A 19,235-nucleotide genomic window follows, 5' to 3' on the forward strand; every position below is an offset into this window, starting at 1 on the left:
GAATTTGGATCGGCTCAGGTGGAGGATGCCAAATTGATGGGAATCCCCTGACTCATATGATTGATCATCAAATCTTGCAATTGGATCAAAAAAGAAATAGTGTGCCGAAAAATGACCAACGCAGAGCAGCTAGACCGCGTGACCTGGAAAAGTGCTCAAATGATAAGACGCATTGTGTTCAATTTGAAAGAAACTCAAAAGCGTCCCTCCCGTGAGGAGGATATGAGCGAGCGAGCGAGCCGGCGAGCGCATATGTGCAAAGCCAGTCCCCGGCCGCCGGTCGGCCGTGATCTCCCATCAGCTAGCGGCACGCCGCTAATGAAGCTTAGGTCATGCCTGATGCGTTCCGCACGGGAAGAAAAAAAATTCATCTCTGCGGCCACAGCCCATGATTTGGTGGTGAGGCGAGCAGCGTGTGGCTCGGTGAGGCACTTGGCAAATTGTGCAAACAATCGAGTGGAGAATTGTGTGCTTGCCTCAACAACCGCACGTCAGCAGGCGGCGAAATTTCTCCTCTTTCTCGGAGCTACAAAGTGGACTGTGGAAACGTCGCAGCCTCCCAAGAAACTGGAAAAGAGACGAGATGAGTTCTAGAGCGGCTTTATTTACCTCCACCGGTGTTTGTACAAATTCAACGGAACCGGATTTTGACAACTTTGCAGAGCTCGAACCTCAAAGGTCACCTTTTTTGCCTCTTTTTGTCCGTTTCCGGGACCAGCGAGTCTTCGTGTTTCGCCGTTGGCGCCGCGTTTTTCGCCTTCATGTTGCTTTTCCACGTGCACATGTGACACAGCAACTTCACCAGATACAAAATCAACACGTCTACTCGGAGAAACGAGTCGGCGGCACGTGCGAGAGTTCAAGGGCGGCCATTTTGAAGAAGAGCGTCCGTTATAAATCCGAGAGGTTTTTTTGGCGGAGAGACCGGCGCTTTAAGAGTAGAGGGTAAACGTCTTCGGAGGGTCCTGGGTGAGCGGCCGCCCCGCTCCGGGACCACCTGGGAAGAGACGCTGCTGTTAATTCTGGGGATTTGGCACTCCCTTGAAAATGGAACTTTTTTTTCAAGTTTGCCTCAACACGTCCGAGTGTATTTATTATTTATTTTTTGTTCAATTTGAGCCCAGGGGCAAAAGGGAGACATTCATTGGTCCGAAATGAATGATACAACTGGTGGACGAGGGTGGGGCCAGTTATTGGAGTCTTTTTTTTTTTTTCTTCTAACCACAAAGCTCAGTTGGAGCGGTCTAAGGCATTTCAGATTCTTTTTTACGACATACCTTTATCCCAGTCTCAAGTTGTTGATGTCCGATTGGATCCTTGACGTCGTCCGCTGGACCGAGCAGCTCCCTCACGACGGCGTCTTCTCGACCGCTTGCCAAACGGCTCTTTATTCGGCCTCCGTTTTGTATACCTGTGCAAAGGCCAGGTAAGACCAGGCACGGCACCGAGAGCATCCGTTTTTGTTCGAGTGGCTTAACGTAACGTCGACACTCGTTTCCATGAGCTCGTCTCTGGCGATTCGCGTTCTAAGTCGTCGATGTTAGCTCAGTGACTTGAATGGTCTTTGTCGTCTGTAAGCGTCTGGAATGTGGTAGCCCCGCCCGCCCGGAAAAGGACAAATTGGGAACATACCGTGCGAGGGCGCCGTCAATCGGTGCCCCGGTTGAAGCGCTCCAGCACGGTGCCGTTGGTTCTTTCGAAGAGCCAGCGCTGACTAAGCAAAGATGCGTCGCAGGCGTTCATGAAGACGCGGCGCTCGCTGGGGCTGCTGTCCACGCAGCTGTTGCTCACCGGGTGGTACAAGCTCTGATCCTGCCGGGCGACACTCCTATGAGCCAATCGGTGACGGAGGGGGGGGGGGCTTCTTGGTAGGTACCTTGCGGTAGCGCCAGAGCTGGTTTCCCTTCATGCCGTGGCAGTCGTAGAGCGCCACGAGGCTTCTGTGGGAGACGGCGTCGAGGCAAACCTTCCTGGTGTGCGCCGGGTGGCCCACGCGAATGTCCTGGCGCCAACCCAGCGTTAAGACCTGCGCGCCCGGAGCCAAGGTTAGCGGCGAGCGGCGCCGGCCGACGACGGGCTGGGCCGGCTCACCTGACCCTGACTCCAGGCCACGTCGCCGCGGCTTTTGGCGCAGTTCTCCAGGCGCACGGGGCTGCCCGACACAAAGTGTTTGACCTCCATGCACATGCCGCTGGCCACGTTGCGGATCTGCGGAGGGTCGGCCGCTCAGGTTCACCTGCTTCTACTTCCGCTCCTAGCTAGCAAGCAGCCCAATCGAAAGAAAGTACCTCGCCCCAGGCGGCGGCGGGGGGCTCCACGGGCGGGTAGTGCTCGGGCAGATCCCAGGCCACCTCGCTCATGAACCACTTGAAGTTCTTGCAGCCCAGGCGGCTCCTCAGCTCCTTCTGCGCCGTCATGTCGCCGGCGGACAGGTGGCGGTATTCGGGCCGGCGCCGGTACACGTGCTCGGCGTACTCGTCCATCCACACCTCGGCCACGCGCTTCAGGTTCTGCGAGAGCGGGAGACGTGCGGCTTTGGAGGCTCGGCATGAGGAAAGGTGCCAGCGGTTACCTTGGCTAAGCTGATCCCGCCGGGGACCTTGTAGGGCACGTACTTCCTGTAGACGTGTCCCACCCTGGAGCACGGGATGTCCTCCATGCGACCTCCGCACATCCACAACTGCCGACCGAGAGACACACTTGCGGTGGGTCTCCAGGGAGGATTTGGCTTGCAAATGAGGGCTGTCATCAAAGGTTTAGGTTTGAAATGAAGGATTTAGGTTCAAAACGAAGATAGTCCTTTGTCAGACCTGCCTCACCGTTTCAATTTAGAGTTACAAATTACGGGGTTACGGTTTGGCTTCCAAATGAGGATTTTTTGAAAACAGTGCCAGAGTCAAAGTTTGCGTGTCAAGTCAGGGTTTGGACTTTCAAGCTAGGCTGCCAAATGGGAGCAACGGCAACAGGGCTGTGTTAACGTTAGCCCCGAGCGACACACGCGCACACTGGTGCATGAATAAAAGATGGAGCTGCGAGACAAACTCTGGGCTCAGAACGCGGACTCTCGTCAGTCTCTAGTCTCTGGCTGTGTTTTTTGAGTCGATAAATAAAACATCAAGTATGCGCTATGTCCAATCACTTTGCGTGCCATTTGAATAACTATCATAATAAGACTACGAGGCTGGCAGCGGGTCACGAACGGCCCTCGATTGTCGCCCTCCCGTGCGGGGTCACCCACAACGGCGGAGACGGAAGGGCCACCTGCTCTGATGGCGTTTTTAACGGACCTGACTATTTGCGCCGTTAGCCGCGCTATTCCGCTATGCGCACCGCTGTCTGTCCGGTTTGAAGTCGTGATGTTATCTGGCGGTGTGAGCGTGTCGGGCTCCGCGTTCTCATCGCCGCCACGCTCAGTATGGTGGAAGGCATCGCGTTTCGAGTCGGCGACGGCGTCTCGGGGCTTTGCCGGGATTAGCGCCAGAGTTTGCTAATCTCTTCACCTACCTCAGGAGAATGTTCCAGAGAAGCCTATCAGCTAATGGGGATCTTCATAAAAAATGCCAATCGAATATATCTGAGCAGACCGCCACAAGCTAAGTGTTAGCGCGCGGTTAAATGGCGACGGCGGGCTATAAAACACATAGGCCATCATTTGAGTTTACCTTGAAGGAGATCTCGTACTGCTCCCCTCCCCAGATTTCCAGTCCGGAGTCGTACCCGCCCAGCTCCCAGAACCACTTCTTGTCCACGGCAAACAGCCCGCCCGCCATCACCGGAGACCTGCGACACACAAAACAGAAAAGGTGACCTTTCTATCGGAGTGCGCGTGTCTCGTCACCCGACGGCGCCTTTTGGGCTCCAGATTATCACCCAAAAGTGCACATTGGAGAGGTTATCAATGGGCCGGCGCCCGCCCGGCCGCCCACTGTTTTGGCGAGTCCATTTCACGCAAAAGGCGCCACTCACTCAAAAGGCTCGCTGGGGTCGTCCTTCTGCAAGCGGGCGGGGATGGGGATGCGCTTGTAGTACATTTCCCAGTCAAAGGCGCCGCGCATGGCGTCGCCCGCCTGCGCGTCGTAGCCAAAGTTGTCGTGGTCGATCACGTCGATCATCGGGCACACGATGGTCTTCCGGTCCTGGGCGATCCGGTCTGAGAGGATGATGGGGAAATAGCCTCCGCGTCAGGGGAGGAGAAATCCAGGCAAGCGATTGCTTTGGTTAGCAACAGAAGTCATTCCGTTCGGTTCCTCACCGAGTAGCGGAGGCAGCCAGTTGACGTTGGCCTCGCAGTGCGAGTCCAGGAAGGTGATGACCTGCGCCTTGGCGGCGCCGGCGCCCAGCAGACGGGTCCGGATCAGACCTTCCCTCTTTTTGGTCCTCATGATGCGTACTTTGGGCAGGCGGTCCATGTACTCCCCCAGCGGCCCCTTCAGGTGCTCTGTGGGAAGGACACAAGCGAAGGACTTGGAACACCGGTCGGCGCTATAGAAAGTGACATTGCCGTGAAGGACGGACTTGGAAGGGTCAAAGCCATGACGGAAAAAATAAATAAATAAATAAATAAATAAATAAATAATAAAGGCTCCTATAAATCGAGTCGAGAGGAAAAAAAAAAAAAAAAGGACGACAACACGAGCATTAAAGGCTGAGTGGCAAATTAATTCTCTCATGAGACGAGATTCCGGAAAAGGGAGGCAGGGGGTAAGATCGGAGCGTTTAATTGTGATTGGTTCATTTTCTCTCCCAAATAAATTGAAATACGTCTCAAAGTGTTTACCCAACACAAGGAGACGATTAATCACGCTAATGAGCGCGCAGAAAACGGCGGCAAACACATTAGTCTCTATTAGAAAGCCGGGCGGCCCGTGCTGAGCCTCCCGAATGGCGGCAAAATCAGAAGGCGGGGCGGCTGCACGCTCACGTGACATCCGAGGGAATCAGAACAGCCATCGGAGATTTCAAATCATTTCTCACTCAGAGCGCCGTTTACATTGCGCCAGGCAGGCAGCCAGCCAGCCAGCCAGCCAGCCAGCCAGCCAGCCACGCAGGCAGACAAACAGACAGGCAGACAGACAGGCAGCCAGCCAGCCAGCCAGCCAGCCAGCCAGCCAGGCAGCCAGGCATGCGGTGGACAACACTCGTTTCAAATTCACTGATCCACTTTTTGATATTGCCAGAGCACAATAGAGCCGCTGTGTAAAAAAAAAAAAGAAAAAAGAAAAAAAGCAAGCCACACTTTCCAGAGTCGCACGAGACGCTGTGAACGCGGAGGCGGGCCAGCGCGTCATCAAGGGCGGGTGTTGTTTACCAACTGTCCCCTCCACGCAAACATCAGGATCGATGGGAACCCGTTGACACCGGCTCGCCGTCTCTCCAAAGCACTCTGGCTCAACTATTTGCCGTTATTCGCCTCCCGATGAGGAGGATGACACTAATTGAGACTTCTGGACAAAAGGAACAAGGAGGTTCCGTTTCCTTCATGTCTCCCCAAGTCTCGTAAGATAGGAACTTTGGACAAATCTCGGAAATGTGTCCATTTGTTGAGAGAAAAGCCAGCTAGCTAGTAGCGCTAAGGGTCGCTCGCGCAAGTGTTACTGCGCCCGCTTGACGGCAGAGCAATTTGTAGCTTTTGTCTGGTGGTTTTGCAGAAAGGGCCCAGGAGAGCGTCAACGGGGGATCATCCGCACCTCCTCGTGCTACTTTGTTTGATATTCCTGCTCCGTGACGAAGCACTTCTCTCCTCCCTCCGCTGCCGATTTATACTGGAGGCCTTTCAGCAGAAAAGAATATTGATTTGCAACCTACCCTCCCTCCCTCCCTCCCTCCCTCGCCATCGATTGAACTTGACGTTCTGCTCGGGTATCTGAGGCTTAATTACAGCCGGAATGAGATCTAATCAAAGGGCAGCGGCCCCGAGACAGAGCCAGAACACCACAGCCGACGGCCCGCCCGCTGGGATTGATTGACAATGCGGCGCTGGACCCGGCCTTCGTGTTGGCCGATGCCCGAGAAGGAAAAGGATCCCAGACGGGTGGGGTGGACTGGGCTCATTTTCCATGAAACTCCAACAATAGTCGCTCGCCATCGATGACGCCTGTTTAATGATGCGAGAAGGCGCCGAGCGAGCGCTTCTTGTTTCTGAGGCGTGCGTGGCTTTAGCCTAACGGGCCCTTTCAACGGGACGTTTGCTTTGTCAAATGAAGTGGCACCGCTTCCATTTGGGAGCTTCCAAAGATCACACAAAAGGAGCGCTGGCTTACCTTTGTCGCTGAAGTCGTCCACCAGGATGACCTCGGCGATGAGCTCCGGAGGCGAGCGGTTGAGGACGCTGTGGACCGTCCGGAGCAGCGATGACCAGCCCTCGTTGTGGAACGGGATGATGACGCTGGTGCTGGGCAGCTTCTCGCGGTACAGCTTCCGTTTACAGCTAAGGCGCAAACGTTAGAGAGAAAATGACCACAGGCTGTTTGAATGGAACACGGTTGGTATGGGAACAAAAAGCTTGTTAGCTTGGATAATTACTTGGGGTGGCGGATGTCCGGAAGGGAGCGGTTGAGCGACACGCGGTCGCTGACGTAGATGTTGAAGCCGTTCTCCCTGTAGGCCAGATCCGCCCCATCGCTCTCGGACATGGGGAACGGTTTTCCCTGTTCGCCGTTTCCTGCGGGGAAAGAGCGCATCAGCTCCGGTTCGTTGATCAAATGACACGAGCGAGCTTTCCGACTCTTCTCAGACGGCTGGCTGCTTGCCACCAAAATGGCCGACTTCCCGTTCAGTTACCGGCACGTTTTTTTGGGGGTATGCTCTGTTATAATAAACAGGTGCACTAAATTCCTGGTCAATCCGTAAAATCGGTGCGCAGGGGCTAACTTCTTCTCACTTTCAAACGGACGGGTGCTAATGAGATTTTTTGTTGTTGGTTTGAGTTGTTGGGTTTTTTTTTAGCGGCCTGATGACGATGAAACGCCTGCCTCCCTCCCTCCCTCCCTCCCTCCCTCCCGGTGGCCAGTATCAATCGCTCAGCATCACCGTTTCTCCATCATCCCCGTGGTGACGTTGGTTTCTCATTTGAAAACGACCGCCGCAGGAGCTCCATTTGCACTCCCGCTCGCTCGCTCGCTAACTGGGCAGCAAAATCTTTGTCAGCTTATTAACAAATGGAGCGTCTGTTTAACTTGGAGTAAGAAACAGGCAACGGTGGGCTTTGTTTGTTTTTCGGAATTACCAACTCGAGCGGCGTCCCTTCGCATGGCGTCGTAGTCGTGCCAGTCCGTCCGTCGCACGCCGTCTGGCCCGATCTGGACCACCTTCCTCATCCGCTTCACCCCCTGCGGGCGAGAAGAGCATCCATGCAAAGGTTTCATTAAGCATTTGGGGGAGAATTGACGTTCTCGATGGATACGACTCGGCCTTCGCATCGGGTCATTGTCGTCGCCGATGCGGCGGGTGAGTTGGATAATCGAGGCCGACTGCCAACTTTTTGGGGTTGAACCTTGCTCACTGCTTCGACGTGTACGTACGTATGTGCGAGAGCGCAGATTCAATACCACGCTCAGTCAGCTCACACACAAAGATAAGAATTGCACGTATTTGCAGTTTAGCGTCACCAAAACGAATGCACCTGAAAGAAAGACACCTATGGCGTCTAGAAATTTGTCTTACTGAACTTTCCAAAAAGGTGCAACTGGTCAGGCAAAAGCAAAGTGATCTTAAAAGGGGAACAGGAAAGGGGTAAAGGTCTGTTATGAGCAGAGGTGCCTGAGATAGATTTGTTTGTCTCCGCACACGTTGACAAAACGTTCTCCGGCTGGCTCGCCACCGATTGCCGTGGCGTTTGGCTTTTCCCTCTCCAATACACGAATCCTCATGAGCAATGTTGTCGTATGAGAAAGGCCCAAAAGACTGTGTTATACTGTATGTACGTATATGGTTAGATGTAGTTGGCTTCTGAATAACGTGCTCATTTTCCAATGTAATATTGTGAAGATATTGTTTTCTAGCTTCAGGTCTCAATTGGAGCCAGGAAAGCGCCTGGCCTGGTCTCCGACTTTTGCAGTCGCCTCCTGCAAAACACAGCCGCCGCCAAATCCCACGCTAAGAGCGGCAAGACGGGCGCCTCCCGTGCATCCTCTCGACACCCTGCCGGCCGGGGTCAACGCTTCCTCCCTGCCTGCCACCTACTGAGAGATAGCAGTCGCTCGTGGGTTCCGCCCCTCCCTCCCTCCCTCCCTCCATCCCTCCCTCCCTCCCTCCCTCCCTCCCTCCCTCCCTCCCTCCCTCCCTCCCTCCCTCCCTCCCTCCCTCCCTCCCTCCCTCCCTCCTCTCCTATCCTCGGCGCTTCCGAGACGCAGAGATTTCGAGGTTGCCTGGCCACCTCCCACATCTGCCTGCCGGCTCGCGCTCAGCCACTCACTTCTCTCACCGGCGACTCATTGAACACTTACTCAGGTCGCTTTCGGGGCCATCCACCGCAATGACGAAAAAGCGGAAGACGACAATAGCGAGCCCAGATGAGAGCACGGGCTATTTGATCGACGGTGCCGTCCATTCGTAGGACACAAATCGCTTTTGCGTTATCAAACACACTGACGACAGCTTTGGTTTTTCTGTCGTATTTTTCTCGTCGACGAATCGTCGAAAGCAACCCTGCTTTCCTGCTCGGATCCACTTGCACCATTCATTCATCTTTTGTCCTGCTCGCCACAACAGACAAATTAAGGAGCGACCGCACGTCTCGGCTTTGCGCTCGGCTGATCCCGCCGGGCTGGTACAAAAAGAAATCAATACGCTAATCCTATTCAGGCCTTTCCCACATAAGTCTTGTTAGAGCCGTTTGTAGCCAACATTTGCTCCCCCTTGTTGGTTTGCGTCTGGGAGATGACACGGCGAGCCTAGGAAAGCAGCCAAGCGAGATCAGAGCGGCTTAAACGCGACCAGACGCGGCCCGATACGCCCGATGGAATAGAATGCATAGGAACGCACGCTTTGTCGCCCCCGGGGGGAAGCAGTCTTCTTTCGGAATTTAAAAAGAAAAAAAAAAACCGTTTAAAAAGAAATAGCGGCAGAACAAAAAAATGCTCTGAATTGAGTTGATGAATTTTTGTCATGTCCCAATAGCAAATTCTGCATTGTGCAACTCTGGTGACTAGCTTAGCATGACATTGTCACATGACAACAACAAAATCGTCCTGTCCGGTCCAGTCCAAGCGCTTACAATGCCCATCAACCCACTGTGTGACTTGAAATAACAATAGCCAAGTTTGTGCGGAGTAAAAAAACTAAACAGATCCAGCCGATCCACATTCAAGTAGTGCGTGCCATTAAAAAGCCCAATTTCATTGAACTTTGGGAATTCCAGCGAGAGAAGAAAAACAACAACTCATTCATGAATAGCTGCCAATTGATTAATGGATCAAATGTGCCATGATGGCATATCACCTAATTAGCTCAAAAGGCTGTTGAAAATCACCAGGGAGCACAGAAGTCCCTTTTTTCGAGAAGTTAATGAAATTGGTTCCAGCCGCGGCGTCGACTTGCCATCCAAATGAGATGCGTGTTCTTTAAAAGGTTATTAGGGAGAAGGTCACTCAAAAGCTCACTTAAAAGGACATTCATAAATATCGCCTTTCGGGGGGCATTTTCACGACTCGTCATGACACACATCCGTACGTGGCTCGGAAAGGCAACCGCTAAGCAGCGGGCAAACGTAGACCAAGCAACGGTAACATTGCAAGTTCAGCACCACGGAGAGTTCCCTCCCCAAAGCGTCACTCGGGCTCGCTCACCTGCGTCCGCCAGCCGCCGTCCGCCGCCGCCGTGGCCGCCGCCGCCGCCGCTCTGTCGAACACCCGGTCCCGGTACAAGGACCACAGACCGACGTTGGGGAGGAAGAGGAGAGCCGCGACGAGCAGCCCGGCCAACTGCAGCAGCCGCCGCCGCCGCCGCCGCCGCTTTTCCTTCCGCCTCATCGCAACAACCAGCTGAGGGAAGGGACGGGACGGGACGGGACGGGACGGGAAGCGAAGGGAGCGGAGACGCGCGCCGTGCGGCGTGCGCCAGCGAACGAGCCCCGGCCGACTGCTTGCCTCTGCTCCGCTCTGGTCTGCTCTGCTCTGCTCTGCTCGGCTCAGCTCAGCTCAGCTCGCTCCTCTCTCTCCTTCCGCCTCCGTGCAGCCATTTCAAAGTAATAGGCGCTCGGAAGCAGGCGTCACTTCTGCCACTGTTTTTCCACAACAAGAGCATCAATATTTCAAATTCATTTCATAAACGCCTGTCTAAAAACCACACCTGAGGCAAATATGTTGCCCGGTCATTTTTGGACGCCCGCCCCAAATTTCACTTGAGATGATTCACTAACACTGACGCAATTTCTGCTTCGCTATCTCACACCTTTGTTTGTTTGTTTGTTTGTTTTTCTTTCATTATTATTGTGAAGGGTGGCTGCCAACTCATCCGCTGCTCAGTCACGCTTGATGTCAACAGGAGGCGACTCGTCGGTCAATCCCTCATCACGACCATCATGGTCAGGCATGTTTTTAGGATTTCCTTCCCAAGCCTGCGGGTCATGCATCCCAGAGCCCCGTTCCCAGATTTATGCATAATTCATGGCGGCCGATTGAATCGTCACAAGTGGGAGGCTTGGCGATAAAGCGTTTTTTTTCCCTGCAGGCCGGAGGTTGGGATTCGCCGGGGGGGGTTGTCACGTGCGGTCGATCGCTTGGGGATTCGGAAGGACCCTCCATTATGTATGCGACGATGCCGGAACATCATCATCCGGAGGGGTCAAACGCTCAGCTTCGCCATATCGTGTCGAGGGCGCGACCCCAAATATGGAACGACTAATGAATGCTTAAATTGCGCAAGTTATTTTCTGCATTTGGTCCCGTCATGACTCCTAAACCGTCGGCGTTGGTCAGTGGCGTAGCCAAGTCGGGGCGGCGCCCCGGTTAGGACTCCCTGCGCCCCGGTTGAAAAAAATCAAGCTTTTTCAATTCAAAATTTTCATGCCGTTATTTCTTTCGGTCCTGCGCGAATGTGCTTGCGCTATTTATTCTATGTGCGCGATGTTATCCATTCACTGACCCGGATGTTGTTTTAGCGATCAGCGAACGGCGTGGGTGATGTTCGATTTTTTTTCCTGTGGGCGCGCGCCCCTACTGGAAGAATTCCTGGCTACGCCTCTGGCGTTGGTCAACAGGTTTGGCGACAATGGAGTATTTATTACATCTTCTATGGACTCACGGCGGCGGTGATAAAGCACAGCCCGGCCGCCGCTGCGTGGCAAATTTATGCGTGAAAGTGCCCTTTGGTAATGCCGCCAAAGGTCGACGAGTGGTAATTCAGCGGAGGAATTACACTTTTGCGCGGCAAATCGGCCATGACCGGCGTGCTGAGTGGAAGGAGCGTTTGCTTTATGGCTCGGCGCTCATCCGACACCGGCTCGCCCTTCTTTCTGTCTGGCTGTCTGGCTGTCTGTCTGGCTGGCTGGCTGAATATGCGGCAAACGTTCAAGACAGCGTTGAAAATGATCCGATGAAATTAAATTCATTCAACGGAGTCATGATGGTAGCAACCGACTTAGTCGCTAGGGAACATTCCATTTCTTTCTCTTGCCAACATTTCTATTTCTTGTCTTTAAATGTCACTCGTCGAGCGAACGTATGCGAGAACACACTCGGATTGTCATCCCCGCGGGGGAAATATCGATGGATGTGACAGGCGGGAGGCATTGAGGGACCAAATGGCGTCACTCTGCGAGTATATCGCCCCTGAAAACGAAATGCACACAAGCATCATTTGGGCCTATTCACTGACCCCCCCCCCCCCCTTGCATGAAAGCCTCAGAGACCGGCGGGGATCCGTCCATCAATGTGGAAATGGAAACGATCGTTTTTCCAGGCTTTGGCGGCCAAAAGAAAACCGACGGGGAAATGAATGCATAAAGAGGAAGATGAAGTGTGCGGCGACGGCGGCGGCGGGGAAAGAAGAATTTAAAAAAAAATCCCTTATTCATGAATTCATTTGGAGCAGATCGTTGGGCGCCCGAGTGCCTCGTATCTCCGCCTAATGGGCTTCCATGCAGATGAGCTTCAGTCACAGTGACGTGAAGGCTGCGGAGGGAGGCCGGGGTGAGACAGACGCAAGGAAGGCGTGGAGGCGTGTGCTCCATTTCAAATCAAATACTCCATTGAAAAAAGCCGCTGTAAATTGATTCCAAACGCCGGCGGGCTCCATTTGTCCAGAACTTTCACCGGCTAAAAACCATCTTGGAGAAAAACGTATGGATCCATTTTTCTCGGAAGCCATTAGCTACGTGGATAGATACTGTTGAATGATTTCGCATTTCAGAGTTGGGATCAAACTTTTCTATTATCCAGCCCCTAAGCCGAGAACCCCGAATGGACCTCTTACGTCACTTTGTAGCGTTCCTGCGAGTAGCTCCTGCTCAAAAGCGTGCCAACGGCTCAATCTCAAGGGGGCCGTTCTTTGGCTTTGCTTGCATTCATCATGGAGGCCCTTGACCGCTTGCCAAATACGTGTCCTACATTGCGTGTGTGTGCGTGTGCGTGTGCGTGTTTAACCTGGCCAGTCGAAAAGAGGGGCCAGTTGCTCCCTCCCCCAACTGCAACGGACCCAGACTGCGCCTGGATGGAGAGATTAGCAAAGAAATGAGTGATCATTGGGAAAACCAGGGAAGAGAAACAAGTGGAAAAGTACGGCTGGCTGGCCGGCTGGCAGGCCGGCCGGCCGGCTGGCTCGCTGCATGGCCATCACGCCAAAGGGTTGCGCTGCTCTTAAGAATGCATCCATGGCAAAGCTGGGAACGAGATGTTTAGTTGATGCCTTCAAAACATGTGCAACTGTCTCAGCGGCGCTAACCCGTGCCGCTTTGATTGTTGAGCTACTTTCCCAATAGAACAAATACATTTGGTGGTCCTGCACAATTTCCTCCTGCGTTCTGTCGGCTCATTGCTGAAGTGGCGGCAAAGGTGTCGACTCTCGTTGCCACGGTGACCGCTCGTATTAGCTGCTGTTTGTTTATTTTCACTTGGCAGTCCAACATCTATGGAGGCATTTTCAGGCCGGTCGTTGATCACGTCACTCCCACTTCCCTAACCTCTCGTTGAACCGCGACGAATAAACAAAGCAAACATGTCAGCAAGCGTGGCTGGAGATTAAACACAAAATGGAATGTTCTGCCTGAAATAGCTCCCAAAAAAGAATCCGCAAGCTTATTTGTCGCTTCCTGTGACACGCCGAGCCAAGCCCGCGTACGTATTAGCATACTGATGCGCGCGCTTTCTAATGCCTCAATTTCCACCTAGGAAAGATTGGAAAGGTCCTGCCGGAGGGAAAAAAGCAAGCTCGGCATCTCGGGTCCAAATCTAATCCGGGTGATTATTTTTGAAAGCCTGTCGACACAACGCCGTTGTTTGCCCAGTAAATAGGCCGTGGCGGCGGCGGCGGCGGCGGCGGCGAGGAAAATGTCCGCGCGCCGGCTCGCTAATACGCGTATAGCACGGCGTGAAATGCGCATTGGCTGGAGCCCCAAGGTCGTCTCGTATTGACATTGCATTCAAAGGCATTGCATTTGCGACAACGGCGGCAACGTGACTCGGTCATTACGTGCCATAAATGGAAACGGATGCAACGCAATGGGCATTCTTTAAACACGCTGGTATTACACTGGCACAAATGCCACCACCACGCCCTTCTCATGATGACGCACACAAATCGGGAAAGTTTAGCCTAGCATGATTTGGCATTGAACTGATCTTAAGTGACTTCCAGGAGTTTTTCTTTGCGTATAATGAAAAGAGAGAGTTGAGCGGAGACTCTCCTGTGGTTTGAGTCTGCCGCACACTAGCTAATTGCTCCCTTTTCCCTTTTTATCTTGGGCTGCCTTTGCCCAAATGTGACGACACAAGCCGGAGCGGGAGGAAGGCTGAGAATACCGACGACGACAAGGAGGAGGAAAAGACGCTTTTAGGGAGATAGACAGACAGACAGATAGACAGACAGAAGGCAAAGTCAAAAAGTTGCAAAAGCTTTCGTTTGGGAGTTTGACATTGGCGCTTCTCAAACTTCCACCAATCTTCTCGGAATAGGATCTTTTTTTCATAAAAGGCATCAAGTAGCCACATGCTGCTTCATCGCCGCATGATTATAGCCAATGAGCCACATGCTGCTTCATCGCCGCATGCTCATCTGATGGCAGGTTGCAGCATGCACGTGCTGGCCAATTTGCATTTTGCGTCTGACTTTGCTTTCTTCGCCCTACATTTGCATCTCAGCGGTCCAAAGAGCGCCGCCGAGTCGAATAAAACAGAGATGGCGAGCGCAGTTGATCATTTTGATGAAAAAGCGGCCAGATTAGCTTCTCGTCCGGCGGGTTATTGATTCGACTAAATCAAAGGAGGAAAAGGACTTTCATATCAAGCAATTCCCCTGCCGTGCGTGAGGAATCAATGTGTTGCTAGGATCCATATTTGTGTTGAGTTATGAGGCTTTTGTTTTGGAGCGAAGGCGTGAAATTGAAAAGAATGCTGTTTTGACATTTGACCATATGCTTTTGTGCTGGGAAAGACAGACAGACAGACAGACAGACAGGCTTAGAGCAGTAAGCACATGCATTCAATCACGTTCATTCAAATGGACTATTTTCCTCATATGCCACTTAACAAGCATCAAATCCCAACTGAGTGATGTCTTTTCATGGGATTGCACTTGCTTCATCATTGTCAGATTTTGCTGTTGTTGTTCTTTTGAGTCGCCTACCGGCTCCCACTTTGGACCTGCTCCCCTTCCATACCTGCCAGTGCGCAGGTAAGAGCAAAGGGCAGGCTGCCTTTAGAAAGGCCCACTCCAAAGTGCATTAAAGCCATCAGCTGCACAGCCGCAATGGCAGCTAGTCATACCCGGCCGGCTGACCACTTAGCCATCTTTCTCTTGTTGTGATTAAGTGCAATTACACGTCGGGTACGGGCGCTGACGTCGGCTGCTGCCTGTGGATTTGCCCATATGGCGTTGTTAAGCATTAGCAGCCGGAGACACAGACAGACAGACAGACAGACAGACAGACAGACAGACAGACAGACAGACAGACAGACAGACAGACAGACAGACAGACAGACAGACAGACAGACAGACAGACAGAGAGGATGGAGCAGCGAGATAGATACCAGCCATCGCTCAGTTGCTTTTTTAGGATTTACGTTACAACAGGGCAAAAACTGGATTCACTAGAGCGCTTCAACAAATAACCATTTTGGGGATTTCTTGAAATTCGATTGGTCATTTTGTTATTGTCTCTTTTATACGGTGCACTATTTTGTTACTCTTTTTGATTTGAGATTTGATTTAGGTGCATGATGATGATGCTTCAGGTCAGGTTTTCCACACAGGTGTCCCCCACACACAGGTGTCCCCCCCCCTCCCACAGGGCCCTCCGTTTTGATCATACGGAGATGGATTTTGCTTTTTCACCGATTGACGGGGAATAGATAAAGGCTTACTTGACGTTTTATCAAATTGGATTGGAGCCCGCTCGTAAATGAATTCCTTGAAGTAAAAGGTGTTCTTCTCCTGCCAACGCGGCCGCTTTGATGGCAAAAATGGATTCCAACGACATAAAAGTGAAACTCCTGTTGGCGTGCAAGTTTGTTTTCCAGGGAATTGTTTACCTCGGGGTAGCTGCGGCAACTACAAAGCGGCAGGCAGGCCCGATTAGGCGGGTGATAATTCGATGGAGCAGCTGTTCCGCACGATGGCTTCCCACCCATCCCCGACGGCAAACTGGAGAGGAGAAACAACAACAACAAAAATCACAAAGCGTACTTCAAACACACCTACAGATGATGTTTTTTGCATCTCAGTCCTGTAAATATAACGCGTTATGTGTGTGTGTGTGTGTGGGTGTGTGTGTGTGTGTGTGTGTGTGTGTGAGTTGAATGAGTCAATGTCATCTCTGCTTTCGCTTGCGTTTCAGCTACGCTAGCGTGCTAGCTAATGCGCGTGACGAGCATGCTAGGAAAGTTGGTAGTTTGCATGGCAAAAAAGATTGCCTTTGTGTTTGGAAGGAAGGAAGGAAGGAAGGAAGGAAGGAAGGAAGGAAGGAAGGAAGGAAGGAAGGAAGGAAGGAAGGAAGGAAGGAAGGAAGGAAGGAAGGAAGGAAGGAAGGAAGGAAGGAAGGAAGGAAGGAAGGAAGGAAGGAAGGAAGGAAGGAAGGAAGGAAGGAAGGAAGGAAGGAAGGAAGGAAGGAAGGAAGGAAGGAAGGAAGGAAGGAAGGAAGGAATCGGCGTGTGACTTTGGTTGTCAGGCGCCGTGCACCTGCTTGCTTTTCCACCCGTGCCACCTGCCATCCAGAAGTACGCGAGGCCTGCTGCGCCAGAGTGCCGCGTCACTGGTGTGATTAATGTTCAAATCATGGCCGCCGGCATCTCTCGGCAGGTGTCTGGCGAGCACCTGGAGGAGAAACAAACAGAGAGCTGTTGGGGGGGAAGAAGGGAAAACAAAAAAAACAACTGAAACCTTGTCGAGTCGTACGTCACACTGCTTCTTTTGCTCATATACGCTCAGGTTGTTTATCTTTGGCTGGTGAAAATCTTCTTGTAATTGAGAGAGAAAGCAGGAAGTGGCGCGTGTGATTGCTCCTCATTGTTCATGTATTGATTTTTGCATCACGCAAAATACAAACTGGGGAAGCAGCTAAGCCAAACAGAATCCAACAGGGGCCATTTGGGTTTGTACGCGTCCTTCAAGGGACGCTGATGATACCGCTGCATCTCAATCAATTAGGATATCATGACAGACATTTTTTTATTTCTAAAATGAAACTCGCAGAGTGAGATATTTAGCCTATAGATAAAAACGAAATAATAGCATATATGTCTGTCATGTTTTGCCTCTGGATTAAAGCAAAACAAATTTGAAAAAAAAAAAAACAATTCCAGGTCATCTAAACAGCGGCTCTGATCAAAGCCGGATCCACACACTCTTGATTAAGTCTCAGCCGAACAATAAAACGCGCCCGCAGTTCTTTTAGGGAAGTACTGACATCTTTTTTTTGGGAGCTTGGGTCTCTCACACACACACACACATACACACACAAAAAAGCTTTGGTTGGCTTTGCTGTGATTATTCCTTTTTTCGCCCATGATTAGGGTCTTATTTTGAAAATCACTGTCCGTTGTTTTTGTCATTATAGAAAGCTGCTTTTTCTTTCTTTCTTTCTTTCTTTCTTTCTTTCTTTCTTTTGAGGTATCGGGGGCTTGCTGAGTGAGTCGATACCAGGTACCGATACTAAAGGCGGGAGAAAATAGGTCAGTGGTCGCTTGGTAGGCTGGTTGCTGGCGCTCTGCTGCTGCACTCTGGCACATCCGCCAAGTGCCCGATAAAGAAAATAGCTTTTGGGTTGGAGAAGTCCAAGCATTTGTTTGAACGTGGTTTCCATGGGGTAAGTTTGCCTCACTTTGTGTTTGCGCAAGCTGTTGCTCCTGCACGCCTGCCATTTAGTTGGCTCCCCCAGTCAATCTGTTGAGTTTGCGGCCAAATGAGCAAACACACATTGATGGTGTTTGTGAGCGGCTGCTCCAAACCATGAAAACAAAGGCGGCGTGGAGGATGAAATGCTCCTTTCATCCTCGCGAGGGTACATTTGGATTTTAGCGGCGCGGGGGGGGGGGAAGCTATGTCGTTGTTGTTTTTTTATAATAGCACGCTGCATTCATACTATCTAGAGTAGTTTACATGACAGCCAATTTTGAACTTGATGAAAACAAAATGATTTTGTAAATCTCCTAGTTTGGGGAATTTTCCGTCAACTCTTGGCTGAATAATTTCACGGAAGCCGTTTCCGAGTCATTCGCTGGCCAGTGGCCGGGACCCAAATATGAGCAAACGTTACAGCTGATTGTGGGCCTTGGCAAAGGCGACCGTACTGAGACTGGCTCTCTGACAGTGAATTATGTAAATACAAGTGGATCTGCCAGCTCCATTTGCACGGAGGCTTGAATAGTAACAGTTATTACGTTGGTGTCATCCAAGTGTTATTTCTCACCTGTGTTAGAAAACACACAGTGGGAGGAGGAAGCGGAGGAGGAGGACGAGGAGGAGGAAGCGAGTCAATGAGGAGGAGGAAGCGAGTCAATGAATATTGCATGAGATTCATTACTGCATATTTATCATGCGTTTTCTCGTTCGTTGGTTCAGTCAATCCGTCTGAGTCTTTGCCACCGGGCAATCTTTGACCCCCCCAGGCATCTCATTTGATGGTCCCGCTGAGGAACGGAATCTCCTCGGCTCATCCGTCACGGCGATAAGGACAGGATGTACATCGACGGCTGGGCTGGGCTGGGCTGGGCTGGGCGGTGGCCATTGGTGCAGTCGCAACCGTACGTCACCGCTACGTGCGGCCTAACGATCGTACGCGTGTCCAGTTAAAACCATCCCTCCCAAAACTGCGTGTGGCAGGATTATATTGCTTAGAATAATAATGCATCCCTAATCATTATCAAGTCGTTTTCAATACATAGGAGTCATCAAACAAGTTTGTAATGCAGATGAGCACCACTTACAGGGCTGGAGTGGAGCTGCAACTCACTTGGGTTGAAAAGAAAAATCACGAGACCTTGCGTCTCGAAGGAAAGTCAACGATACGTGGGGACAGACCAACCAATTCGGAGGGTAAACACCAAGTGGCTGAGATACTCACAGCTGCTCAGCCAAGAAAAATGTCATCAAACGCATCATCTGCATGTCGTCCTTTTGGCTCGCTTTCCTTTTAGCGTTGACGACACGGCAAACCAAAGAGAGCAAACACCAGTTGATATAAATGACACTTCAAGTAATGAATAGCTCATTTGCATACTTTCTTTCCTTTTTCTCCCCGCGTGCGTGCATGCGTGCGTGCGTGCGTGCGCAGACACGCGCAAAGTTATTTGCAATCCAATCGATCGATGTGTGTTGCTCACCTCGGTGACATCTGCTGGAAAAATTCAAATCCTTCAAATCTCGCTTCCCCCTCTGTCTTGCCGGCCGGCCGGCCGGGCCCGGCGTGATGAATGATCTCTGGGGCCGATCAATTCTATTTAGATAAGCTCGCCTCCGGAGACGACAGGTCTGGGAAAGGAGGATGGATTCGCTGTTAGTTATTTATCTATCTATTTCTTTTTGGGAGGTGAGTCGACAACACGGAGGCCCAAGGTTATTGTCATTCCGGGCGAGAGGGTTAGGGT

The 19,235-nt window shown here is 51.8% G+C and overlaps 1 protein-coding gene across 4 annotated transcripts; it reads right to left on the reverse strand.

The window, feature by feature from the left end:
* Positions 1 to 475: 475 nt before the first annotated feature.
* Positions 476 to 19,115, reverse strand: LOC133168604 (polypeptide N-acetylgalactosaminyltransferase 10-like). Of its 4 annotated transcripts, XM_061300270.1 has the most exons (20): positions 18,972 to 19,115; positions 18,713 to 18,778; positions 16,330 to 16,464; positions 15,684 to 15,795; positions 12,582 to 12,644; positions 9,786 to 10,219; positions 7,226 to 7,328; positions 6,523 to 6,661; positions 6,261 to 6,427; positions 4,253 to 4,438; positions 3,967 to 4,150; positions 3,663 to 3,780; positions 2,573 to 2,680; positions 2,289 to 2,510; positions 2,092 to 2,208; positions 1,877 to 2,026; positions 1,633 to 1,812; positions 1,278 to 1,411; positions 684 to 997; positions 476 to 567 (listed from the first exon to the last, which is right to left on the reverse strand). In XM_061300270.1, the coding sequence occupies exons 6-17, from the start codon at positions 9,966 to 9,968 to the stop codon at positions 1,648 to 1,650; spliced, it is 1,842 nt and encodes a 613-aa protein (XP_061156254.1). In that variant the 5' UTR covers positions 9,969 to 10,219; positions 12,582 to 12,644; positions 15,684 to 15,795; positions 16,330 to 16,464; positions 18,713 to 18,778; positions 18,972 to 19,115; the 3' UTR covers positions 476 to 567; positions 684 to 997; positions 1,278 to 1,411; positions 1,633 to 1,647. The 4 variants fall into 4 exon arrangements, with proteins under 4 accessions (XP_061156254.1, XP_061156252.1, XP_061156253.1 ...); XM_061300268.1 differs by lacking the exon at positions 476 to 567 and having other exon boundaries at positions 601 to 997; XM_061300269.1 differs by lacking the exons at positions 476 to 567; positions 18,713 to 18,778 and having other exon boundaries at positions 601 to 997.
* Between the last annotated feature and the right edge of the window lie 120 nt (positions 19,116 to 19,235).

This window comes from Syngnathus typhle, linkage group LG15, assembly GCF_033458585.1.
Source record: "Syngnathus typhle isolate RoL2023-S1 ecotype Sweden linkage group LG15, RoL_Styp_1.0, whole genome shotgun sequence".
Taxonomy (NCBI): Eukaryota; Metazoa; Chordata; class Actinopteri; order Syngnathiformes; family Syngnathidae; genus Syngnathus; species Syngnathus typhle.

What these genes read in the sequence shown, in the direction of transcription:
- LOC133168604 (XM_061300270.1), bottom strand. Translation starts at nt 9,968, where the DNA reads ATGAGGCGGAAGGAAAAGCGGCGGCGGCGGCGGCGGCGGCTGCTGCAG. An exon ending in CTGGCTGCCTCCGCTACTCG is followed by an intron (nt 4,151 to 4,252) that starts GTGAGGAACCGA and finishes TCATCCTCTCAG; the next exon opens with ACCGGATCGCCCAGGACCGG. An exon ending in GCGGGATCAGCTTAGCCAAG is followed by an intron (nt 2,511 to 2,572) that starts GTAACCGCTGGC and finishes CCGCTCTCGCAG; the next exon opens with AACCTGAAGCGCGTGGCCGA.